The following is a 27,686-nucleotide window of genomic DNA, read 5'->3' on the forward strand; positions in this document are numbered from 1 at the left end:
GTCGTCAAGAAAATTGGCAAATAATTATTTAGAAAGCCAATGAAAGCAACAAAAAAAAAAAAAACAATTTCAACCTCTTTTTTTATATTTATTTACTCCCACCTAAGTTTTAGATTTTTCTGCTTGAACATCAAACACAAAATTTGGTTGTTTGTTTTTACTTTTGGTTGAAATCTTGGTGTGAATGTAATCCTCGGCAAAGGCATAGCGCAATTGATTGCGCTATTAAATGCTTGTCGAGCCCGAAAAATGTTCTTGCCACACAGACAGACAGACCCACATACGCCCCTTATGCTTGCTTGCCACACAGTGTGGCAGTGGCAGTGGCAGTGGCAGTTGTATTAAAGCCACATGGATTTGCATAAAGCTCTGCAGCGGTCACAACTAATAACACAACTTGTGGTCAGCAACTAGGACAGAGAGTCACAGTTTAAATAAATAAATCTGCAGCACCCCATAGACGCCTAATCACAGTTTATGACAATAATTTAGAAACAAAGTTGAAACGCGTTAATCTCAACGCTTTAGCTACAGCTCAATTAAAATGCAAATCGCTTAACTTTAACCTAAAATATTATTACAAGCAATTAATTGTGTGTGTGGCAGCTAAAAAAAAAGAACCAATAAATTGTAAATTTATGAATATGCTGATTGGTTGTGTCAGGCACAGTGCAACATCGCTATGAGCAACGCTTAGCTTACATAAACTTTTATTAAAGCAACATTTTATTTGCTGACAAACGTTTCTACTCAAAAAATGTCGTTACATAATTTTTAAATAATTTGCATAATGTTTTTGCTTCAACACTGTCAATATTTCAAATATTTTGGTCTATAAATATAAAAATTATATATTCAGTTTAATTTTTTTGAATCAAGCCAAACTGAAGTTTACAAAAATATTTCGCTTTAAGCAAACAAATATCTATAAAATATTTCAAATATTTTATTTTGTTATATTTTCATACAAAAGTTTTGCTTTTTGCCAACTTTTGTTTAATCAACCAGCGGCATAAATCTCAAAAATCAGAAACGAAAGGAATGCCAAGTTTTCATAAGTAGCTTTTGGCTTTGGTCTAAACCCCACCACATAAATTAAGAGAATAGCAGGAGAGCAGCTGCACACCTTGCTTAGAAAGCTATGACTTCATTTAAGATGCGAATGCATTTTCTTTTTTTTTTTGAGGGTTGGGCAGCAATGAAAAACGAGGCGCCAAGGAAAAGGGAAAACAAATGTTTTCCAACATAAATAAAACGCACACAGTCTGAGATTTGCTTGGCGTGTAAATTGAACGTTAAATCGCTGCTCGATTTTCCATTTAAGCAAGCGTCGCCTACAGGCTTAGTCGGTCGTACTAAAGTTTAATACAAGTGTGGGCCAGTTGGCCAGCTGGCTGCTGTGTTGCCCTTTCTGGAATTTGATATCGAGGCAATCGTTATTTATGCTCGACCGTTTCATATTTTCCGCCGGAATAACTGCCGAAGCTAATGATGTCGTATCAAGTGACGAGTGGAGAGCTGCATCGATTTATAGTAAAAAATTAATATTTTTATTTTTAACCAGTGTAATTTGTAACATTTTCAATTTAGCAAGCAAAAGTTGTTGCACCTCATTTGTGTTCCACTGACAGCAAAAATACTTTTCGGCAAGTTAAAGCCTTCGGCAGTGGGAAAAACTTAGTAATTGAGCTAAGTGGTAAGCTATGGGGACTCATGAGTATTGCAAAGCACTTAATGCTGCATGATAAGTAAAAATGAAATGGATTTGCTCAGAGAAGAGGCTTGTCGAGCAAACAATTTGAGTAAAGCTCAATTTGATAGTTGATTAAGATCTTAAATTGCAAATTGAACTAAAAGCAAATTGGGTAAAATGCTTGTCACTCGCAGCTGAAACAAATACAGCAATATACACTGCAGAAAAATGAGTGATAGAATATTCTATTTAATTAACGTTTACAGCAGCAACATCTGTTGATTAAAATATATTAGCTAGCCAACTTTAAGTGTATGAGAAACTTATTTCGAAATATAGTTAAGAGTATTGTAAGCTGTAACAATTTAAATGCATTTTAAATGTATTTAATTTATAAAAACTTTGCAAAGTGTATATGTGAGTTGAATAAATTATTTGCTTGCTATTTTGGCTTTAGTTATTTTTCTTATTTATTTTGCTTTTATGCATTTCTAATTTAAATACTAATTCAGTTATTATATAAATTTTTTTGTAAGTGTTTATTTAAATATTATATTATTATATTATATTATATGCAAGTTGCATATTTATTTTATGCCTTTTTATTTTAAATTTATTTCTTTTTTATATCTATTTAATTAATTTTACTTTGCTTTACTTTACTTTACACTTTAAATATAAATGCCAAGCATCAAAGTTGAAGTTCAGTGTTGGTTAACAACTTTTTGTGAGCGTGTAGCTAGGCTACAAATGAATATTTGCATAGTGACAAGAATTCAGGCACTAAGCCTAGTCGAGGAAGAGGAAGCAGCAGCAGCAAAAGCAATGCTTAGTGACTGAAGCGTAAAACGCAAAGCATCAAATTCACTTTTAGTAACCAAAAAAAAAAAAAAAAAAAAAACAACGAAAGGTTCGAGTTCGAATGAGTTACAAAATAACGGCAAGCAAACCGCTTAATTTAACGGCACATGTGAGTGTCACATGCGTAATTCTATACCTCTCACTCTCTCTTTCGCTCGCTCGCTCGCTCGAGTTGCGTGTGTCAGTCATTTATATTCATTTGAGGGTTTGCTGCTGTTGCTTCCGCAGTGCTTAGAGAATTGTTGCCTACTTATTGACTTTTCGTCCTGTCCCGCTGACAATGATTAATTTTTTTGGTCTGCTCTAGACGCAGGCGGTAATTAAATTTAGCTACAACAAATACCACACAAAAAATGTGTGTGTGTGGTGCGCCTTTAATGGGTTAAACCGTATTAACCCATTGCCCATTCAAGTGGCGCACACTTTCGACTGTCTGTCGATGTTTTAACATTTAAAGTTTTGGATTTAAAAATAAATGTGTTGCAGCCACAAGCAAAAGTGAACGTCTGAGAGAGTGGGGGGAGGGAGGGGGGGCGCTGGCATCATTAACGCTTGCCCCCATTTTGTGTTTATTATCAGTAATTTGTTTTTTTGTTTTATTTGTTCTTAGCCCGGCCGCTGATTGGCGCGCAATCTTGAAATTCTTGTTTACAACAAGAACAAATATTTTCTGCTACATTTCTATAAGTGGAAACTATTCTCTTTGCAACATTAACATTTCTATAAATGTTAAACAGCAAAGTGAATAAAATGTTTGGAATTTCAGCAGAATCATTTTGTTTAAATATTTAATACTTAATAACGCGAAAATGAATTTTTGTTTAAATATTTATGCTATGCTAATGATTGTAGCTATTATACTACCAATACATAGATATACACACAATATCTGTCTACATATATATAAATAGCAAATATATAATAACCTTAGCTTGAACTCTCTAGCGCACTTGACAAGTTTTGTTTACTTTGAGTGCAGACCAAGCAAAAACAAAAGGCTAATTCTACTTGTGGAACGCATTAATAACATTTTTGCCACTACTTCTATAGAACTACTTGGCGATTAGGGTGAACGTTCATAAGTACTATAGAAATGTTGTTAATGTGATAAGTATTCTTTGTGTATATTAGGCAGAGTTTATAAAGCTTAAAAATAAAAAATTATTAAATTAAATCTAGCAGCAAAAAATATACAAAATTATATTGAAAACAATTTTGCTATACATTTTTTTTTATACTGCAGCATAAAAAAGAAAAACCTTAAATAATATTTGAATAGCTTAGTATATTATACAGTATTTATTAAAATATCAAATATTATTATCTAAATATTTTTTATACAATTTTTGCAGCATTTCCGCAAAACGTTTTATTTGCATTTTAAGCATAAGCTTTCGATTTCGACGCTGGTCCACCCTAATGCAGACTGCTCTGTATTATTCGTTGCTTGTGCATACGCACGCTATAAGCTTTTGTATCGTTTGCTTTATACTTTATGTTCAGTTTCTATTTTGGTTTCCAAAAGGCATTTCGAATTTAATTAGTATACGCGAAATGGACATAAACAAAGACGATTCAATTGGGCGCGATGCTCAGGCGGGTCAACAATGAATCGTAAAGAAACAGAGAGAGAGAGAGAGAGAGAGTGAGAGAGAGAGAGAGAGAGAGAGAGAGAGTGAGAGCGAGAGAGTTTAATAATTGTATGCGTCATAATTGAAAGATTTTAGTTCAAGTCAATGTGCGCCTATTGCGTCGGCACGATTTCCAAGCCAAGGTTGGGTTGAGGTTCAAGGTTAGCTAGCAGACTATAGATATAGGCTGTCTCTTTCGCACGCAGCAGTGTAGAGAGCTCATCAATCACAGCTAGCGCCGGCTCTAGTACAAACAAACATTTCAATTTTTCTGCTTTGCCAGTGTTGACAAACGTCCGCAAGGCACTCACACACTCACGCAGCTCTCTATGCAGTTGTGTTGTAGCTTCTCTATTTTAGTCTCGCCTGCACATTAGCAACACGTGTCAAGTGCTCGACACGCTCCTGCTTGGTCGCACTTAATTACACTTTTATAGAGTCATCCTTGTGCTTGTTATTCCTTCATATTCCATCGCTCTCTCTCTTATTCACTTGGGCGCTCTATCAGCATTTGTAGTTGCAATGCTTCAACTTTGCTTCAGCTTACACTCCTGTCACTGAATTATGAGCTGATGCAATTTCAACTGTGCTCATTGTTTACTTCACAATTCACCGCTGCCCGCCCCTTTTGAACCTCTTCATCTTCGTCTTATTCTTGTCCTTTTGTCTTTTGTTGTTCAGCTGCATGAACATTGTTTTTGTTTATTGTATTGCTCGGATTCATATGAGAAACTCCTTGCAGGGATTTTAATAAACAAAAATAAATTTGACTTTTGAAAGCCACACAAAAGTTTTTCCACAACGACTATCAATTTAATCATATTATTTAATAATTAACTCTTAACTTTTATAGTAAAAATCAAGCAATAACAATTATTGTTGAGTACTATTAAATTACTGCCTTTATTATTATTATAAAAGTAAAGAAATAACTACTACAAATTTTATTTATATTTACGTTCGAAAATATTCATTATAATAAATATAATATAATTTATATATATTATATTTTTATAATGAAAATCAAAAATCTAAATAGTCAATTATAGTAAAAAAAAAAATAAACCAAAAAAATTAGCAATAATAGAGAATATTTTGACGAGAAAGATTATTTTAGATTTTTGGTTTCTTTTTTATTTTTTGTAATGCTAATTTTTCATTAGAAAAAATATAAATTTATATAGTATCTTTGCTATAAAAGTTAAAAGTTAACTATTCTATTTTTTTATATAAATTCAGCATAAGCTGCATAAAATTTAAATTTTGTTTGCAAATAAAATAAGTGCAAAGTGTATTGCGTAGTTGATGCAGCAATTGCTTTTAATTTGCAATCTTTTTTTCTTTGTTTAATTTAATTTGATTTTGCTGCGTACTTTTTCCTTTGTATTTTGACTGGTTGCTGTTGCTGTTACTGTTGCTGTTAGCTGATTTACATTTTATTTGTTTACCTTTGCAACTGGCGCTTGTATTTTTTTATGCACAGGCGTCCAGCAGCTGCTGTCAGCATAGCTATCAAAAAGTCACCCACATTGATGGTCTTATCGATGAAGCGGAAACTGTCGCCACACACACACACGACATTCTCTCACTCACTCTCTCGCTATATCTCTCGGTCAGATCATCCCTTGACTTTGGTATTTTACACACCATTGGGCATACCATGGGCCCAAATGTACTGTGCATAATTTTTATTACAAGCAATTTTATTGCAAATTCGTTACGTAAACATATTAATTTTTTTTTAATATTTATATTTTTTTTTTGCAATGCGACGACGACGCAATTCAAATTTCCATGTGTTGAACTTATCGTAAAAAAAATGAAAAGCGCCAATGCAATCGTTAAAAATGATAAATGCAGCAGCCCACACTCCAATCAAGCTGAAAGCAAGCATATGATGCTTAATTTACAACGAAGTTTTAATGCGCTGCCTTATTATAAATTACCTGAACTTCATCGGCAAGTTGGAAAACTTGCAAAAGGTCAAAGCTTTTAACTTGCCACACACACACACACAAACTGCGACCCGAACCTGCGCCTACTTGAATCATTATTTATTTTGCTAAACGCTCCTGCGTTTCGACTTAGCCTGCATTACTAATGAGCTGTCCACAGCTTCCCACGGTTGAGGCCAAAAGAAAATATTTTTTTTTTATATAGCATATCTTATGGCTGCGACGTGTTTCGCATTCGTGTGTTGTTTTTTTTTTTATATTGGCTAGCAGCTTGACTAGTTAGGCAAACGCCAAAAAAAAATATATATATATATATTCTTTAGCTTTGCTATAAATATTTGAAAATATGTGTGCAGCAATTTAGTGAAGATTGCCTAGCTTAGCAAACATATAGATTGCAATCAAGTTGTATAAATATTCAAATGTTGCGAGTTTAGTTAGGGCTGCTACACTAAGCTGCAATTTTATAGAAATTTAAATCAAACAAACAAATTTCGAATATAAGTATGTTTAGCTTACAAATAAATTGAAAGCTATTCAATGATATATAAGTTAAGCTGACAAAAGAATATTTAGAAAATTCTATAAAAAATATTAAGGCAATTTTTAAATGCATTTGCTTTGTGCTAAATCGAAGCAAATAATTAAGCATATATATAAGTCTTGCAGCAAATAAGATTTGAAAGAAAATTCATTTATCAGCAATTCTTTTCTTTAAGCTTACAAATTAATTGAAAGCCCAATGAATTTTGAACGATAGACAAGCATAAATATTAATCACATTTAAATAAAAAAAATTATGTTTAAAGTATTTGAATTTACAATATTTGAAAGCAATTGTTTTATACTGCAGCGCTTGAAACTATAAAAAAAAAAAGTGAAGCAAAAAATTGGAAAACTCATTTTTAAAAGAATTTTTGCGGTAATATTAATTATTAGCAAATTAATTGAAAAACATTTAAGTATAAATAATAGAAATGTTTTGATATATTTGCATACGAAATTCTATTTGCATCTAATGTGCAATAATTTGCAAATCTCATTGCAGCGCTGCCGCTAATGTTAACACTCGTGTGCATAGAGGCGACAATCTATGAATCTGAATCACAATTTCGAACAATATTCATGCTAAGCAGCAGTCGCGGCAGTGGCAGTGGCAGTGGCGGTGGCAATGAAGCAACGCGAATGACTGAATTGGGCATAGGCACGAGCACGGGCCCAATAAGTAATCAGGCTGGCGATGATATGAATGCCATAGATGCGGAAATGTTAGCGCCCGATGAGCAGGACAATTGCCTGGCGGGCTATTTCCATTGCAATACAACGGCCCAGTGTGTGCCACAGCGCGCCAACTGTGATGGGAGTGTCGATTGTGATGATGCCTCCGATGAGTCGAACTGTGAAAATGCATTGGATGCCAAGTATTGGGATCATTTGTTTCGCAAAAACCCGTTTGGACGACAGGGCATGGATGACATACCAATTGGCAAATGTTGTAAGTGCACAAATACACACAAACACACACGAACGCGCGCGCACACACACACACACACACACACACACACATGTATGCATACCAACAAGGTCAAAGTAATTATAGTGCTCGTAATGAGTGTCGACTGTGAGACATGGCGCCAGATATATTTGTTTGTATGTATGTATGTGTGTGTGTGTGTGTGTTTGCTCATGTAAATTTTGCAAAAGGGTTTGCGCATTAATTGAAACATGCCAAATGGCCACATTATTCTTTGCTTACAACTTATTAAAATATAAACGATTATACTTTATCTCTCTCTCTCTCTCTCTCTCTCTCTCTCTCTCTCTCTGTTGCAGTTTGGAAAACTGGCAACTTTAGTTGTCCTTGTCGCGGCGATGAAATGATATGTCGCTTTCAGCAGCTTACAGCGCTGCCCACTTATCTACCCAGCAATCATATGGCAACGCTGTAAGTATTATGCGCACGTTGGGCGCCAAGCTTTAGTCTGACTAGCTTCACAGTTATTATAAGAATTACTGCTAGCCAATTTATTTTTATTTAAACGCTTAACTAATTGCAATTAGTTTAGTTTACTATTACTAATGAATTTATTTTTATAAGCTTAATTAGCCAACGATTGCCAAAATAAAACCCTAAGCCTAATTAATAAGAAATAATTTAATTCAATAAATTGCATGAGCCGCCTGCCTTTTGAATATATTTTTAAATATATAATTATTTAAATTATTTTTGGTAATATTTACAATTCATTTGGCATAATAATTGCTAATTGCCTAATTCTGATTTGCAATAATATAAATGAAATTAATCAAAAATAATTAAATATAATAAAAAAATTATTGCCACATTTTTTCTAGAATATTTTGTACTAACTTTTATCATAGTTTTTAATAATATAATAATTTTGTTTATTTGCCATATGCATAAAATTCTGATTGCATTTTATATATGAAAATTTCTGACTGGTAATAATAATTTTAAAAATCTTACTGGTAATTTCTGGTAATATCAGAGAAGAATAAGAATATTTCTGAGTGGTAATAATATTTTAAAAAACTTATTGGTAATTTCAGGTAATTAAATTAACAATCATAGATTATTTAAAGCATTATATTTGGGCTAATAATTCTAAGCTAAATCGCATAGCTAAGCAGCTGCTGCTATCTGGCGCCCAACGTGGGCTGCTTATATTTTATCTAATGTAATGAATGAATATTTGGCACTTACAGCGATCTCACCGGCAACAGCTTTGACATCATCAACGAAACGTTCTTCAGCACACTGCCCGACGTGGAGAGTCTGTAAGTAAAAGATTTATGATTAATTTCCAACTACAAAACATGTGTAGCAACAAATAAAATGAAAGTACAGCCACAGCGAGCGACCAAGAGCAATTTCATATGCAACGCATTTAGATGCTTGAAATTTTGAGATAGCAAGCAGCAGTTACACGCAGCCTGCTGTGTGTCCTTTAAGGACACACACACACACAGACGAGCTGTTGCACATACAAATTACACGCGCAGCACACACTGAACTAGACACAAGAGTTATACTGCTGGCAAGAGCTGTTTGACTGCAGTCGAGTGTGTTTCGTATTTTGTTTTTGCTTTAGCTCGTGGTGACTGTTTATGTGTCACTGTGTTAAAGGACACGCTGCCTAGCGCCACATACAGCGGTCGAAGCACGTTGAAAGCATTTTGAACATGCAACTGCAACTGCAACAGCCAACAGCCAACAGCATGTAAGTGCAGCCCAAACACTGCGCGACAGATAAGACAAACTTTGAAACAGTCTTAAACTAAAACTAAAAAAAAAAAACTGTACTAACGTTGCTGCGAGTTTTGCATTGTTTTAATTGGCAAGTGGAGAGCGTTCAACTGAAACCAGTTGACAATTTTGCAGTCGAATTGCAGCAGCAGCAGCAGCAGCAACAGCAGCTGAGTTTCACTTTTAGCAAATGAGCAATTTAAAGCAATTAATATGCAAATTTAGTTTATAAACAAATGCGCTAGCTAAACATTGATTTCAATGTTTTTTTCTTTCAAGTAGCGTAAATTGATTTGTCAACAGTGAAAGCCAAAAAAAAAACCTTAATATTGCCTCACTTCAGCAATAATAAATGTTGGCATTAAATATTTAAATTTAATTTAAAGCAATTTTTATGCAAATTTAGTTTATTAACAAATGCGCTAGCTAAACATTGATTTCAATGTTTTTTTTTAAGTAGCGTAAATTGATTTGGCAAAAATATGAAACTAAATTTAAAAATAAACCATAATATTGTCACACTTCAGTAATAATTATTTTTCTCAGCAAAAAAATAAATGTATGCATTAAATATTTAGTTTAGCTAAACTATTGCAAACAAAAACTTAAAAATTGTAATGATTAAAGTTTCAATTCTAACAATATTTAGTATTAAGCATTAAGAGTATTAAGATTGCAATTTTCTATTAAAACTTTCTGCTTAAGCTTTTAAAAATGAAAATGGGGTTTTATTTTTGCTAATTTTAGCTTTAAGTAATGAATATTTAAGCATTATACATTTTTAAGTTTAAACTATAAAACACGCAGCTAACAATTTTAATTTATAAACATAACTAAATATTTCTAGCTCCTATTTTATTGCCATTTGCATAGTTAAAATACAGTTAGTTAGCTTCAACTTTTTGTTCAGTGCATTTTAGCTGCTGCTGTTATAATAATTTATGATCTAACTGTTGTTGGCCAACTGTCTGGCCGCGCTGTTGTGGCTAGCACATAACGTAGCCTATTGCCCTATTGCCAAGGGAACTGCAGCTTGAGCCTAATCTCTAGCAAATTCATCACTTAACAGCAGCTGCAACCACAAAATCAACAAAACACAAAAAAAAAAAACACACTGAGCTACAAATTATGCATAAATATTTTGTCATTATACAGTATGTGGTATATTTATCTATTTATAAACATGTTGTTGCATGCCAACAAATGCCAAAAGCCAAAAGCCATTGCTGACTATTCACTGTTGACTTTGCGCGCCCACGCGCGTATGAAAAATTAAATTGACCGCAGGCTCGCGCAAAAGGCAAAGTGAGAGACAAGTGAGAGCCTCAGACGCTAACTATGGCAACCACCAAATGAAAATAGTAAATATTTGTGCACAATTTTTTAAAACAAAATGTCAAAGTGCAGAGAAGGCAGCTTAGAGCTTAAAATAGCAAAAGAGATAAATAAACTAAGCTGTAAGTTTATAAAACGATCAAAAAATAAAATGCGCAGCTAAAAAAGCTAAAATAATAAAATATAATTTAACAGAAATGGAAACAATAAATAAATAGAAAAATAAACGCTGAGAGCTTTAAGTAATTTAAATTAGAAACTTTAGCAATTTATTTGTTATATTATATATATTATTTCACATAAAATTATACTTATATTTATATATAATCTTGCAACTAGACTGCAAAATAAATGAAATAAATAAATGTACAATTGCAAATCAATTTATTTATAAGCAGCTAGTCAGCTTAAAATTGAAATTGAATCAAGAGCTACAACCTAAAATGTTTTTTATTTGGTTGCAGCCGAAAATCTGAAATTGAAGCCTGAGCCTTTTGTGATTTGTTATTGTTGCTACACACGCACACACACACACACGCACACACGCACAAAAGTTGCAAGTGACGCGCAGCAGGCAACAATAAACAGACACAAATAAAATGCCTTAAGCAAAACTTTTGTGAAAGAAACTTGACAATTGAATTTGCCCAAGTTAATAAGTTGTATTCAACGCATACATGTGCGTCATGCATTATAACTGTAAATATAAGTATAACACACATATTTATGCGCATATAAAATAACTGTTTACTTGCAGCGTGCTGAAGTTCTGCTCAATTCGTGAGATTCTACCACATGCACTCAATAGACTGGCAGACATTCCACTGAAAACGCTGTGAGTATGAAAAGTGGGTTGGACCTGAACCCTTTTTTTTTTTTTTGAGTGGGCGCGCATAACTCATAATTAAATCTTATTTATGTGCACTTAATTTTACGCTTTATATGCCCTTTTTTTTGTAACCCAACTCTTTTTATTTCACTTTTAGCTATATGGACGATAATAAATTGTCGCAATTGCCGCAACATTTCTTTGCGCCCGGCAATCAATTGAGAATATTGTAAGTATCGCATAATAAATTCATGCATACTTTTAAGCGCACTGCAAAAATTACACATACGCCCAGGTGTGTGTGCGCTAGCGTTTGCCTTGTTTATTTGTTTGGGAAATTGCATAGACATAAATTATTTAGCTAATCTGCATAAATAGCATGTTAAATCAGCATAAAAAGGGAATTGTTAATAGCAGTGCAATTTATACGACGTTTTAATAGTAAATAAATTGCAATTATTCTAATAGTTTAATGCAGCTCATTTATAAATGAGCAATGACAGCTAAAATATATGAACTTGTATATGTGCTGCAATTAATAAACATTGTGGATGACTGTACTTTTTGTTTTGTTATTGCATAAAAATGCTATAAAAAGCGAAACTCTCGAACATAATCAAGTGGCTTAACGCAAAATGCTGTAATTGCCAATAGCAATTGATATACACACACAACCACACACACACACGCATAAAGCGAGAGAAAGAGAGAGCAATAGCGAGAATAGCACATTAAGCGTGACAGTTATGTGCACTTGCAATTGTTGATTATCTCATTTTATGTGTCTGTATATGTGTGTGTGTGTGTGTGTGTGTGTAATATGACTTTTTGTGCCAGCTGAAGATAAGCATCTATTGCTACTATACATATATGCATTTGTTTATATGCACAGTGAGAAATTTTAATTATAATAAATATTTCAATTAATATAAAAAATATTCAAAATATTATTTGCGCATTTATGTGGTTCATCGAATTGTTAAATTTATGATATTACTTCATTTTGCTCTATATTTTATTCATTCATAATTAATTATATTTTTATTAATTTATAATTGTTTAATATTGTTTAATTATTATTATTATATATATCGAAATTTTAGTTATAATAAATATAAAATATGCAAAATATTATTTGCGCTTTTATGTTGTTTATCGAATGAGATTACTTCATTTTTTACAATATTTTATTATTACTTTTACTATTTGTTTATATGCACAGTGAAAAATAACGAAATTTTCGTTATAATAATTATTTCAATTAATATAAAATATGCAAATTATTATTATGCATTTATGTTGTTTTCGAATTGTTACATTTATGAGTTTTTCTAATTTTGTATTTATTAATTTATAATTAATTATAATATTTTTATTAACTTATAATTTTGTAATTATTATTATTATATATTTTATTAAGCAATTACTAAATTGTGCTTTGAATTTTTCTTGCTGTATACATTTTGCAGCTGTCACAGAGCTATTGTTGCGTATACGCAATGTCTGCCACTGTTGTGTGCTATAAACTGCGCCCATTGTTGGCCTGGCTTGCAGTTTGTGCACACCAAACTAACTAGCTGCACTTCAATTGAGACACACAGACAGACATACAAAAATATTAGCACAGCTTGGACGGGCGCTGTAGTATGGGCGAGGTGGGGATGGGGTGGGCGCAGTAGGTGAAGCTGCACAAAAGTCAGCAACTTTTGAGTAGCTTTTGGCTTTGTTGTTCCGTTTGCCGACAAAGACACAACAACAACAAAATGGCAAAACAAAATGCACATAAACAACTCAGTTACAGTTTTTGCTTTTTTTTTTGTTGCTGTTGTTGTTGCTGTTGCTGTTTGCGTGGGGGTTGAGTTTGGGGTTAAGCTTACCGGAGGCACAGCTGCTGTTGAATTTGGCATTGGTTTTGTCAACGAAAAAGTTTGCTTTCTGGCCTGCTTGGTTGACCGTTTGCCGGCATCGCCGTCTGCGTCTTTTGTTTATTTATATTTAGTGCACATTAGGACTCTCTCTCTCTCTCTCTCTCTCTCTGGCATTAGCTGCAACTAATGTGATGGCAATTTGCAATTATTTTCACAGAATTTTGGCACGCAATCGCTTAAGCAGTCTCAGCTCGCAAGATTTTCAATATCTGCAATATTTGGAAGAACTGTAAGTTAATTAAATGTATACAAACTATATATACTAATTTAAAAATAATTAATAAGTAATTTTCACTAACAAATGACTGTAAAAAGTTCTAATTTAATTATTTGTATTGTAGCATATTTTGAATAATTTATAAATGACTTTAAATAATTTAATTGTATTGTTTATTATTTTAAAAAATAAATAGTAGTTCATAATAAATATTAATATTTAATTTAAGCAATATAAATAGCTAAAAATGCTTTAATTTTTTTTTTTTTTGCAATATATTTCGTATAAATAATTTTATATATAAGAAAAATGTTTTATAAATGAATCACAAAATTTTTTACTAATTACTGCATTACTTATTTCAATTCCAAGCGATCTACGAGGCAATTTCATATCACACTTTGAAGCCAATGTCTTTGCTCAGCTTGAAAATCTCGAATTGCTGTGAGTATTGAAACGGAAACTACAGCTACATACAATATGCACTATATATCTATGTTTACAGTTACCTGAACGAGAATCGGCTGCTGGAGCTGCACGCCGGCATGTTTCCTGATACGCTACAGCATCTGCATACGTTGTCACTGGCGCAGAATCAAATTGTTAGCATAGCTCCCAATACTTTTACATTTCCACGACTGCGACACTTGTAAGTAGCTGAAAAAAAAGATAGTGAGAGTGAGTGGTGGGTGGGTGCGACTAACATGCATAGCCAACATTTTGTATGCCTGTTTATACACTTTGATATTTTTGGCAAAAAAAAAAGGAGTAAGTGTAGCATGGAGTGCATATAAATTGAGCTCTAGCTGTCTGTATGAGCAACAAGAACTCAGTGCATGAACTTACAAAACATAAATCACATATATTAAGCGCTGTCTGTCTGTATGAGCAACAAGAACTCAGCAACTATAAGAGCTAGAGACAGCAAATTTTATAATTGGTTACACCTATTGCTGCAGCATAACTATTTTATTTTTGTTTATATTATTTGCTGCCACAAAATGAAAAAACAAGCAAAATGTTCATATCCAAGTGTAACAGCAAGTTGACTGTGTCCATTTTTTTATTTCTTGCAGATTTCTGGCCGGCAATCAATTGTACCACATACGCGACGGCACCTTCTGCAACCTCAGCTATCTGCAAGGACTGTGAGTAACAAAAAAAAAAAACACACACACAAAAGCAAAACAAAAACAAAAATTGCTGCTGCTGCTTAAAGTTTACCTTAGCACTGTGTCTTTGTTGCCTTAGCAATTTAGTTTAATGGGCTTTTTTTGAAAAATACATATTATTGAAAACTTTATTTTCAATATTTATGACGTTGCTGTTTGACTAACGCATTTTTTTATTTCTTGTTTGTTTTTGTTATCTTGTTAGCAGCAGCTTGTAAAATTTCTGTGCTCAGTGGTAGGCAAATCAATTTGATGACGCAAAAATTCAACATATGCTTAAATATACAGCCATGTGTAGCGAATTACACTAGGCAACAAGAGTTGGTTTAGAGTTTTTAGCGCAAAAAGAGAAAAATAAATATTTTGTGCCAAAATTTTGTTTAATGCAGTACAAAGTTTTTCATGCTGCAAGAGTGTGAACAAAAGTGAAAAGCTTCAACTTTATTTATAAAGCGCAGCAACTTTTTGCTACAAAATTTTGTAGCAAATTGCATATAAGTAGATTTTGCAAAGGCAAGCATATATTTATATATGCATGTATGTGTGTGTGTGTGTGTGTGTGTTTGATAGGCATATCGAAATCTCTCGCGTCTTATCAGCGCCCGCAAGTTTTTCAATTTATTTGCGGCTTAAGCTGTCCAGCCAGCAACCAAAAGCAGTTGAGGGCAACATGTAAGCTGTAGATGTGACTGTCACTGTGTGTGTGTGTGTGTAACTTACGCTTGAGGAATTTCATTTAACAATAAATGGCTGACAAAAAGGGGACAGTAAAAAAGCCAAAAGAATGTGCATAACAAAAGCAACCAAAAAGAAACACAAACATAAAGTTGATTACTTTGATTGAAAGCATGCAACAAATGCTTGCAACAACAACAGCTAACTATATTATAATATTTAATTTTGCAGTCAGTTGAATGAGAATCGTTTGGAGCAATTCGATGTGCATGCCTTTGACTGTTTGGGCAATTTAAGTTCGCTGGTCTTAACGGATAATCCATTTCGCACGCTCGATCCGCTGGTGCTGCAAAATGTCAGTCTACATTTTGTGTGAGTTTCCTGGAGTCTCTGAGTCTACGTCTGTCTGTAATTGCCTATTACTGTTTTGGTTTTTTCTCTTTTTTATTGCAGCTATTTTTCGTGGTTCCATTTGTGTCGCGCGGCTCAGCATGTGCGTGTTTGTTATCCACGCAGCGATGGCATTAGCAGCAGATTACATCTGCTCGATAACCAGATATTACGCGGCAGGTAAGTGCCTTGCCACTAAAGCTGAATGGAGCTGCTGCTTGCCGCTTTTATGTTTATGCTCAATGACAGTCAGTCGGAGTCTCTCTCTTTCTCTCTCTTTCTCGCTCTGTGTATTTGCATACGTGCCTTAGCCTTAGCAGCTTAGCACACATGGCTTTGACTGCTAAATAAACTTCAGCTCCAGTTCATACTCGAAACTCATTTGCAGTGCAATTTCAACTAAATATTTATTGCATACTTTGCTGCGTCACGAACTGAGCTTTGATCTGTTCTTAGCTATGCCTAAGCTTTGGTTTAATTTCACAATTGAGTTGAGAAAAATTAAGCTCAAGCTGCTGTTCGCAAGTAGTTAAAATTTTGCTTAAATAAATTACATTTAAATAGCATACAAATCAATAAGAACTCAAGCTTGAAATTAAAAATAAATTTTGAAAATTGAAATGAAATATCTTATGCTACTATTTGAAATTAAAATTAATTGTATTTGAACCATATGCAATTTTTGTTATAAAAGTAAGCAATCGAAATTACTTTTTAACTTTTTAAAAAATGTAATTTAATTTTTAATCTTTTAATTTTTGTTGCAGTAAAATTTTCATTGTAAAAAGTTGCAATAAAAATTATTTTACAGTATTGATATAAAATAAGATTTTAAATTTTGCTTTTAAAAATTGAACTAAATAATCTGTTTAACTTCAAACTCTATCGAAATCAATTGTGAGCCTCAGTAAGCCTTTGTTTTTGTCATAATAGAGCCACAGAAATTCCATTCAAAATTCGAAATCTGTTGCACAAATTAGAGAAATAAACCAAAATTCCACTGCATTTTTTGTTGTACCCCAAACTAAACGTTGGTGTTGCATTTGTTGTGTGTGAATTAAAAGCGAGCGACATGCATTTCGAGTATGAGCAGCCGCCAAGGGAGCAGCACAGTTGTGCAGCTGCAGCAGCAGCGGGAGCAGCGGCAGCGGCGTTGACAGCGCAGCAGCAGCAGCAGCATCAGCAGCTGGCGGTGGAGGAGGAGGAGACGCAGTTACTGCAACGTAATCGTGGCGGCGGTGTGCCCGGCCTACAGGCCAGAAATAGGCGCAATGGGTTATTAGTAGATGCCACGCCCACAACAACAACGCCCTTGGGCAGCACAGATCATCAGCATCAGGTGCGTTTGTTGCTGCTGCGTGAGCGACTGCGACGCGCGCTTTATAACTAAAGCTGCAGTGGCTGCGCTATTTTCTCCACCCCCCCGCTCATACCCCGCTCGGCTAAAGACAACGTCGTGTTTCAAAATACAAATACCAGTTAAATTTGCTAAACACACATAATACAAGCTACATGCAAAATAAAAAACAATTAAAAATAATTGCCTTAATTGCCAAAAAGCAAAAGCCACAGCATCTTAGACATTTCTCGTCTTAAACTCTAATTAGTGCCGCCTGTGCTTTGATTTTCATTTTCATTTGCATTGCTAATTCGAAGCGGGAAAATCGATTTGGTTAATGACTTAAATTATTAACCAGCTTTTCATGCTTTAAAAGCAGCTTAGGCAGCGCAACTTGATGGCTGTCTAAATAATTACTCGGCGATGAATAAGTAAGTCCAAACTTAAATTCTAAAGCAATTACTCAACACTTTGCAGCACAGAGAGAGACGCCATCAACTGCAGTCAGTGATGTCAGTCAGATGTTGAGCGAAAATCAGAGTTTGAAAATTCTATGCTATATACGCTCTCTTGAATTTATTTAAATTGCAGCATCGGTTAGAAAATAAATTTAGAATTTGATTGGCGAAACTTTTTAATGATTTCATAAAAGATACTATGTCACTCGAATAAGACTCATTGGTGAACTGCTGAGCAACTCGTAACTTCACTAGCTAAGAGTAACCAGCTCTGCTTAATCGACTAGTTATCGCCCATATATAGCATTGGTGCAAATAATATGGGCATGTAAATAATTTACACCAACGTTATTCACCAACATTCGGCTGCTTTGATTCTTATGCTGGAATTCTAAGATTTTTATTAATGCTTAAGAAATTGGTTGGTGAATTTATTTCATTGCTGTATTCACCAACAAAATCAACAATTGCTAGTTCCCGTCCATACAAAGCATTGGTGAAAAGAACATGGAATTAGTCATAGGCATAGATGCAAATATATGACACCAACGATTATTCATCTTTTGCTGGAATTCAAATGTTTGAATCACTTAATTCATTTCTTAAGCGTTGCTGAATTTATTTCATTGCTGTATTCACCAACAAAATCAACAATGTCTAGTTCCTGTCCATACAAAGCATTTATGAAAATAACATGGGATATAAATAATTTATACCAACGATTATTCAACAACATCATTTGATTCTTTTGCTGGATATCAAATGTTTGAATCATTTCATTAATTTCTTAAGCGTTGGTGAATTTACTTCATTGGTGAAATCACCAACAAATCAACAAAGGCTACTAAAGCGATGCCATGTGAACTTTAACATATGCTAGATTTATGGCTTTAAGTTATTTTCAAATTAAAGCAGCTAGCTCTAGCTATGCTGGTGGCAACACTGACTGCAGCAGCAGCAGCAGCCAAATGTTTAGTGGAAACTTTTTCTATTGCAGCGCATATATTTCATGAGCAAATGTCTGTATTTTTAGGTGAGAGAGAGAGAGAAAGAGAGAGAGAGAGAGAGGTGGCCAGGTAGTCAGCCACTTGTCAACAGCTCAGCCCGTTAGCATGAAGCACGAGTTAGTCAGAGTGAGAGATGAGACAGGCACTAACTAGCACTGGCAATGAATGCTGATGCCTAGGGAAGGCATCTGTGTGGCAGCTGTGGCAAGTTTGAAGTTGAAGGCAGCAGCGCACACGCACAACTATACTATACACTTTGTTATATATTGCGGCTATAATTGAAATACGTTAAGTTCATTTTTAGCACGCATAAGGACTAACTAGCGTGGCAAGTGTTGCCCAACTAGCAAATACACTTTGCTATGCTGCATTTAATGGACATGAACAAGCACTATATACACATTTAATGCATATAATTCAATTAAAACTTGCAAGTTTTGTGCATGACTTAATTTGAGTCTGCCCAACTAACTCGAACAACTCGAACTAAAGTGTATGCGGCATAGGAATTACGTTTCCTTTTGTTTGTTTGCCTATATTTACACGCTCTGCGTGCCGTCTGCCCAACAAAGCAAACGAGTTTTTCTCAGTTTTCCCAGCTTTGCCAGCAAAAGTGTGCAGCAAGTTTGTGTTGCATGCCCCAAGTGTCTAATGCGTGTTGGAGTGTGTGTGTGTGTGTGTGTCTAAGCTGCAAAAGCAAACATCAAGAAAGACGTGCCAGAACGTCAGTCCGTCCCATCGTACTTGCTGTCATTCTGGCTTGCTTACTTATTATTTTATTATTATCAACGCTGACGTTTTCATAAAAATTAAATACTTTTTTCTAAGACATTGGCTGTGCTTTCTCCCCCTCCTTCCCCTCGCCAATCTCTGTGCAACGCCCTCGTCATTGTCTTGACTTCCATTAGCTCTCTGGCTCCATTATACGACTTTGTTCTTCTCTCATTTCTGCCTTTTGTCTCTCTGGCAAACTTTACATCGAAATTTAAGCGCATTGCACATGTGTGGGCAATGTAAAAAGGGTTTTTATTTTCTAGCTTATAATTTTGCTCGGCACCCGGCAAAGTTCACTAAACGCTGCAAACTATTTTGAGCTTAATGTGCTTGAAAACTGAGCGAGACTAGCAACTGTCTTTGAATATATTTATACAAGTTAAAAGTTTCTTACAGATAAAAGGAAATGCTATTTTTAAAAAGCAGCATGTATTAGAATATGAACAAATTTAGACAAAGCCGACACACTAGACCCATTTGAATATAGAAAAAAAAAACAAATTCATCAGTTCAAATTACAACTACGAACTGCTTAAAAAATTGTTTGACTTTTAGTTAAATAAAAATATTTATTTTTTAAATATGTTTGAAATACTAAACTGCAAATAAGTTTAACAAATTTTAAACTTGAGTGAATTTTTGAAACGGAACTTTAGACAATTGAAAGTCGACTCGACTTGCATTTAACTAACTTTTAAGACCCTTTGAACATTTGTACGCTACCGCGTCTGAATAAATCAACAGTGTGTGTTTTTTAAAGAATTCAACTTGTGTGTGCTTCAGTTAAAGTATCATGAGTTTTTCATTTGTCGCCGCCACTTTGAGATTGAAAGCATGATTGTTAAGTGTTTGTGTTAGCGAGTGTAAATATGCGCATGTAAGTGTAACTCATGCATATTTACTTATTTAAGTAATGGGCAAATTTATGCCAGAGTCTAAATTAATAGACTGTCAAAGGCATAAATTACAGCAGCAGCTTGAGAGAGAGAGAGAGAGAGAGAGCGAGAGAGTGAGGCAGGGGCAGCAGCAGCAGTGGACAGTGGCAATCAAAGTAAGTAGAGAGTGGAGAAGCGTTGGACAATTACGCGACGCCCAAGCAAATCATAACCAGGAACTGCAATAATGAGCACCTAGGCAATTGACAATTGTGCCAAACTCACAAACAAGGACTAGGACATGCCATAGCTAATTGGCTGAACAGGCGCAGCTGTGCTCGTTCTCACCTTAAAGTCAACTCTAATTGCCAAAATTTATGTTCATTGATATTCCACAATTGTAGCAAACGCTTAGTCGAGCTCCTATAGCTTATTAACTTGTCGCCGCTTACCTTTATTTCTCTCATTCTATCATTCTCTCATTCTCTCATTCCTTTTGGCCTTTTATAGTGTCTGGGTCATGGCTGCAATTGCGGTTGTGGGTAATCTTCTGGTTCTGCTGGGTCGTTATTTTTATAAATCACGCAACAATGTCGAGCATTCACTTTACTTGCGCCATCTGGCGGCCAGTGACTTTCTCATGGGCATCTATCTAACGGTTATCGCCTGTGCGGACATCAATTTTCGTGGCGAATATTTGCGTAATATGGAAAGCTGGCGACATAGCAGTCTCTGCGCTTTTGCAGGTAAGTTAAGCTTTTAGCCTTTCTGACTTTTGTCATATTTCACAACACTGTTTTTTTTTTTAGGGTTTTTAAGCACCTTTAGCTGTCAGTCTTCAACGCTGCTGCTTACGCTAGTGACTTGGGATCGTTTGATGTCCGTTACGCGTCCGCTTAAGCCACGCGACACTGAAAAATTAAGGTAATCATTAATCAAAATTGCAAAATGCAAGCTTTAACTATTAAATTTTTGTTATTTGCAGAATCGTGCTACGTTTGCTGCTGCTGTGGGGCAGTAGCTTTGCTTTGGCTGCGGCGCCACTGCTGCCCAACAATTACTTTGGTCAACATTTCTATGGCAACAATGGCGTCTGCTTATCCTTGCATATTCACGATCCATATGCCAAGGGCTGGGAATACTCAGCGTTGCTTTTCATCTGCATAAATACGATCTCCTTGATATTTATACTCTTCTCCTACGTACGCATGTTGCAAGCAATTCGAGACTCCGGCGGTGGCATGCGTAGCACACACAGCGGCAGAGAAAATGTCGTTGCTACACGGTAAGAGCTCAAACTAAATTTTTTTACATATATTGAAAATAAGCTAAGTTCAACTTTAGAAAAATTTTAAAGTTTCCTATTTTATTTTTTTAAGGAAATTAATTTACTTTCAGTTATTTAGTTTAGTAGAATTCGCAGAAGAAAACATTCTATCTGTTGAGCTAATCAGAACAAATAGTTCGGAATTTAATTTCGTGGAATCTAATTAGAATATAATGCGATTACGAGCAGTATTTTATATTTGAAAATTTGAAATTTTCAGAATATTTCAATAACCCAATTGCATAAAATGTATCGTGTGATATTTGAGGCAACCGTAAAAAATTCGAAATAAAAAACTCTATTTTTGTATATAGTAAAATAAAATATAAAGACGCTAATGCAGAAAAAAAAACTTTAATATTTGTTAACCAGTGTAGTTTGATAGGCAAAGATTTTTAAAAATAAATTATATAATTAAAACATAAAAAAAATAATAATAATAATTAAATATTAAATAAAACTCAATAATAAAGAATAACAAAATAATTGTTAGCTAGCGTAGTTTGCAAATCAGCGTTGATATGAACAGATTTAATTTTAATACAAATAATAAATAAAATAAATAATATTAACGTAAATAAAATATAACGCTCACCCATTCACTTACAGCTTTGCCATAATTGTAACCACGGACTGTGCCTGCTGGTTGCCCATTATAGTTGTAAAGCTGGCAGCGCTCTCAGGTACGTACTCTCTATCTCTCTCTCTTGCGCTCTCTTTCTAATTTGTGTTTCCATGTTTGCTGCACTGCTCTAGGCTGTGTTATCTCGCCCAATCTGTATGCCTGGCTGGCTGTGCTGGTGTTGCCAGTGAACTCCGCATTGAATCCCGTGCTCTATACGCTCACCACGGCCGCATTCAAGCAGCAGCTGCGTCGCTATTGTCACTCGCTGCCCACCTGCTCCTTGCGCCACAATGAGACGCGCTCCCAAACGCAGACAGGCTATGAGTCCGGGCTGAGTGTCAGCTTGGCGCATATGGGCGGCGGCATTGGAGGCTCGGGCTTGAGTTCAGGGCATAAGCGTTTGTCACATCGCCACATGAGCTATTTGTAAGGTGTCCACGCCTTATGGTTACATTAATGTTATCATTTTTCGAATACATGTGATCTGATTAGCTTAATTCCAAATGTAATTATAATTGTAATTTTATTCTTTACATTTTAAATATATATGTATATAAATACAAACAAACATGTGGAATTTCTTATTGGCATGTCATCAAAGTAGTTGGGGCTTGTATTTTTTATATTTCTTATTTTGTTTTCAAGAAAGTGTGTCCAAAAATATGTCGACAGTACTAATTTGATTTGTTTAAGTTACTCAGCAGCAAAAGCTGCCAACAAAATGATTTTCTTTTTTAATTTAAATGCATTTTTTTTTAGCTGTACCAAGTACAAAACATGCCAAGTAATAAAAATGTTTGCATTTAATACATTTAACAGCAGTTAAGTTAGTTTTAGTTGTTTTCACTGGTTAACAATTTAAAAATATGTGGATTTGGAAACTACTGTGGCTCGGTGGCTATGCTGACATCAGCCTGGACATAATAGGGACCCTCATTGACGTAGGCGGTGAAGCGCAGAATTTCGCTGGGCGCAAACTTATCGCTGGCACATAGTTGTTCCAAAATTTGCCATTTTACATATTTAACATCCTTGTGCAAATCGCGTTGACGCGATAGCAAAAACTCAACGGCGCCGCCCGTATTCTTAAGCGACAGTATGCCCCAATCATAGAGACAAAGTGTCTTCATCAGCGCCAATGCAGCAAGCTGTAGATCCGGAAAAGGTGTATGCAATAGCTCCATAATGTGATCTAACTGCTGGCCGCCAGCAAAGCTTTCAAACCAAAGCTTTAAAATGTTGCTGCAAAGCACAAAGTGGAATACAATTAATAAATGAGTTATATTTATGCTTAGCTTGAGGCTTGGCTTACCTTAACTCTACTTCAGCGCTATTGCTGCTCTCCCGCGCATAGATCATGTCCAGCGCATTGAGCAGACGCACTTTGAGCAGCGGCGACAGATGCTTGGTATAGGTAGCGAATTTGCTTAGAGCTTGCAGCATTTGCGTTTCATACTGCTTGTGTAGCAAGATCTTGCCCGTGTTGCTGCCGGCTAGATTGGCCAGTGTATCCATTGCTGTGGGCAGCACAGTCTCATCGCCGGACTGGAGCAGCTCAAACAGTTGCAACAGCATGTGCGGATAGCCTGTCAGAATCTTTTGTGGCTGCACTGCAGCGATTTTGCCAAAGAATTTCATTATGCTTGGTATGAGCAGTGCATCCAAGGGATGCTCCTCCAAGCGCTGCACGCGACTGCTGAATATATCGAAGACACGGCGGCGCTCCATATAGCTGAGACCATGATTTTGTTCCGCCAGCGGCACAAGTATTTCCATTACACTCGCCTGCAGCAGCACATCATCGTTGTCCAGTTCGCTGAGCGCTGCATCCAGTATGAACTCCACAGCGCTGAGCGTGGCGGCGCTGCTCTTGGCCAGTTTAACACCCAGCTCATAGGCGCGACAGCGCACTACTTCGTTTTGTTTGAGCAACTGCAGCAGCTTGGACTGCACGCTGGCATTCTTCAGTTCTGGCTCCACTAAAGCTTTGGCTAATATATTTATGGCCGCAGTGCTGCTTAGTGTTTCCGGCTGCTGCAGCTCGTCCAGCACATAGAGCAGCAGCTCCTGACTGGGTTTGCCGGCTTGGCGTTGTAGCTGCTTTAGCACTAGCGCCCGCACGGCTGGATTGCTATGGTTGAGCGTCAGTTGCAGCAGCTTTGGCAATTTTTCATCGCTCATGTCCAGCTGCAGCTGCTCCAGGCAGCTGCCAATGAAATCTATAGTCAGATTCACCAATGGTTCTTTGGCGGCGTTTTCTATGAGCGCGCATTCATAGATCAGCGGTTCGCGCAACAATTTTTCAAGTATTTGGCGCGGCAGCGCGCCTTGTTTGTTAATTGTTGTATACATGTTTGTGAGCACATCCAGACGTTTTTCATTCATCTTAAGCTGTTGCAGCTGCTCCAGCCACCAGTCTTCATCCATTTTTGTTGAGTGTGTTTTTAAAAAATACGATTCGACAGCACAAGTTGTTTTTATTAAACTGCCTGTCACGTTAAGTGTTACCGTTTAACACTCACAAAAAAACGACAAAAATACATGTTAGGTGTTTACAGCGCTGTTAACTCAGCAGTGGCAACTGAGTGGCGATAAGTACGCTTTGAAGTTGCAGACGTATCTTTCATAACATTTCACATAAACGTTTTTACAGGGCTATTAACTTAGCAGTGCCATGTGAGCGGCAATATCGATAATAACATTTTTACGCTGCAGCCCTATTTTTTCGTAACATTTCGCGAAAGCGGTAACACTGAACACGACGCCATTTTACAGCAAAGTATTTCTTCTGACGGCGTTATTGTACTTACACAAATCTGTAATTTTGTAAATAAGCAAACTGCAGTCCTTAAATATGTCGCAGCGCTTTGCGCCTGGCCAAGCGCCAGTGCAATCGCGTTATCAACCTCCGCCACAAGCGCCCGGGATGCGTCCCTATCCGCCAGGGACCGGCACTAGCTTCCCGGTAAGTGCCATCGATTTATTGCAAAACAACAACAAAAAAAAATATATATGTATATGATTGCAGCCACGCGGCTTTCCATTGCACAATACAGCGCAGCCTGTGCCAGGCGGCTCAGTGGCGCCTGTGGGCGTGGGTCCAGGTCCCTCGTTGCTGCAGCGCGCCTCACAGCCCAGTTTTCCAAGTGGATTGCGCGGCAACGCTGGCGGCGTCGGCGGCGGTGGTGGAGGTGGCAGCAAGCGTTCTAATGAATCACGCAGCATGAACGCCAACAAAGCTGAATTTGCAGGTGGAGCCAAGAAGAAGAAGAAGCTCGCAGACAAAATCTTGCCACAAAAGGTGCGCGATTTAGTGCCCGAATCACAGGCGTATATGGATCTGTTGACCTTTGAGCGCAAGCTAGATGCAACTATCATGCGCAAACGTCTGGACATACAGGAGGCACTCAAGCGTCCAATGAAACAAAAGCGCAAATTGCGCATTTTCATATCGAATACATTCTATCCCAGCAAGGAGCCCAGCAATGACGGCGACGAGGGTGCTGTGGCCTCTTGGGAGCTGCGCGTCGAGGGTCGCCTGCTGGAGGATGGCAAGGGTGATCCCAACACCAAGATTAAGCGCAAGTTCTCATCGTTTTTCAAGTCACTGGTCATTGAACTGGACAAGGAGCTCTACGGCCCAGATAATCATTTGGTGGAGTGGCATCGCACTCATACCACACAGGAGACAGATGGCTTTCAGGTTAGTCCGTACACACATATATAGAATAATAATTGTATGCAGCTATAACTATTTATTCCAACTTCCAACAGGTGAAGCGTCCTGGTGATCGCAATGTGCGCTGCACCATCTTACTGCTCCTGGACTATCAGCCGCTGCAGTTTAAGCTTGATCCTCGCTTGGCGCGTCTGCTGGGCGTGCACACACAGACGCGGCCCGTCATAATCTCTGCTCTCTGGCAATATATTAAGACGCACAAGTTACAGGATGCCCATGAGCGGGAGTATATCAATTGCGACAAGTATTTGGAGCAAATCTTTGGCTGCCAGCGCATGAAATTTGCTGAAATACCGCAACGTCTTAATCCACTGCTGCATCCACCAGATCCGATTGTTATTAATCATTTCATTGAGAGCGGTGCGGAGAACAAGCAAACCGCTTGCTATGACATTGACGTGGAGGTGGATGATACGCTCAAGAATCAAATGAATAACTTTTTAATGAGCACCGCCAGCCAGCAGGAGATTCAGGGTTTGGATACCAAAATACATGAGACGGTGGATACCATAAATCAGATGAAAACAAATCGCGAATTCTTTTTGAGCTTTGCCAAGGATCCGCAAATGTTTATACATCGTTGGATCATCAGCCAGACACGAGATCTCAAGGTGAGTGCCAGCTGCTTAGCATCTTGTGTTTATATTAACTTTTCCTTCGCTTTTGCAGTTGATGACCGATGTGGTGGGCAATCCGGAGGAGGAACGTCGTGCTGAGTTTTACTATCAACCCTGGACGCATGAGGCCGTTTCCCGTTACTTCTTTACCAAGGTGAATCAGAAGCGTGCCGAATTGGAGCAGGCGCTGGGCATACGCAGCGGCTAATCCTTGCCAGCGTTGCAATTGGCTGCACGGCAAACAAATTCATTTCCTTTTGGCACTTTAGTTTATAAGCTCATATGCTCTATGTCTATAATTTAATAATATAATTATATATTGCCTACCCGCAACAAATAACAAAACAGCTATAGCTGCTGAAATAAATAGAAACAAAAAAAGACGCACGCGGGTGTATTAAATATGCTGAAGGATATCAAAGCACAAGATCATAGCATGTCCTTTCAAAGTATAATGGACATGGTTTGATTTGGAGATGCTAAACGGCGCAATCTATTCAACCACCTGGATGTCCTTTTGGGAGTTGTTACTACTTTTCAATTGAAACCGTTTGGTACTAATTTGATCATGATTATGCAAAGGATTTCTTCATACAGAAAATTCCACTTTTCTCAGCTGCAGCAAGAACTTATGTCTTGATGTGGACTACATGGATGCCAAAGGACATATTACTCGCCTCTGTAGTTTACAAGGAAAATTGCAAACTTTCTTAGCTCAGCAATCCTCGAGATTCGAATATGCAAATCAATAAATCCATTGCCTTTTAGAATCGGAGCGTTATCATATCATAGAAGCATCGACACAACAGTGATCTTTTAAGAGAATTGAGAAAACACTTACCCTCTACTCTCATCTCTTCTATTTACAAATATGAAATTCCCAGCATTAATTAATACTCTATTAAAATTGAAGTAATAACGTTGAAGCAGCAAGTTCTGTGAATGAGCTACAAAAACGTTTTAAATATGGT

At 36.4% G+C, this 27,686-nt stretch overlaps 3 protein-coding genes across 3 annotated transcripts; 2 read left to right on the plus strand and 1 right to left on the minus strand.

Moving 5' to 3' along the window:
- Nucleotides 1-7,265: 7,265 nt before the first annotated feature.
- On the plus strand, nucleotides 7,266-22,867 carry LOC108605035 (relaxin receptor 2). The gene is made up of 16 exons (XM_017994603.1): nucleotides 7,266-7,635; nucleotides 7,974-8,085; nucleotides 8,868-8,939; nucleotides 11,501-11,578; nucleotides 11,730-11,801; nucleotides 13,658-13,729; nucleotides 14,090-14,161; nucleotides 14,223-14,366; nucleotides 14,794-14,865; nucleotides 15,796-15,936; nucleotides 16,018-16,134; nucleotides 20,918-21,153; nucleotides 21,217-21,331; nucleotides 21,393-21,692; nucleotides 22,344-22,417; nucleotides 22,491-22,867. The coding sequence occupies exons 1-16, from the start codon at nucleotides 7,266-7,268 to the stop codon at nucleotides 22,787-22,789; spliced, it is 2,346 nt and encodes a 781-aa protein (XP_017850092.1). The 3' UTR covers nucleotides 22,790-22,867.
- A 282-nt stretch (nucleotides 22,868-23,149) lies between these two features.
- LOC108607054 (26S proteasome non-ATPase regulatory subunit 5) lies at nucleotides 23,150-24,864 on the minus strand. The gene is made up of 2 exons (XM_017997666.2): nucleotides 23,672-24,864; nucleotides 23,150-23,601 (listed from the first exon to the last, which is right to left on the minus strand). Exons 1-2 carry the CDS (start codon nucleotides 24,784-24,786, stop codon nucleotides 23,241-23,243), a joined length of 1,476 nt encoding a protein of 491 aa, XP_017853155.1. The 5' UTR covers nucleotides 24,787-24,864; the 3' UTR covers nucleotides 23,150-23,240.
- A 237-nt stretch (nucleotides 24,865-25,101) lies between these two features.
- Nucleotides 25,102-27,083, plus strand: LOC108605705 (brahma-associated protein of 60 kDa). Its single transcript, XM_017995497.1, has 4 exons — nucleotides 25,102-25,324; nucleotides 25,388-26,062; nucleotides 26,134-26,709; nucleotides 26,768-27,083. The coding sequence occupies exons 1-4, from the start codon at nucleotides 25,214-25,216 to the stop codon at nucleotides 26,921-26,923; spliced, it is 1,518 nt and encodes a 505-aa protein (XP_017850986.1). The 5' UTR covers nucleotides 25,102-25,213; the 3' UTR covers nucleotides 26,924-27,083.
- Nucleotides 27,084-27,686: the final 603 nt, after the last annotated feature.

This window comes from Drosophila busckii, chromosome X, assembly GCF_011750605.1.
Source record: "Drosophila busckii strain San Diego stock center, stock number 13000-0081.31 chromosome X, ASM1175060v1, whole genome shotgun sequence".
Classification (NCBI taxonomy): Eukaryota; Metazoa; Arthropoda; class Insecta; order Diptera; family Drosophilidae; genus Drosophila; species Drosophila busckii.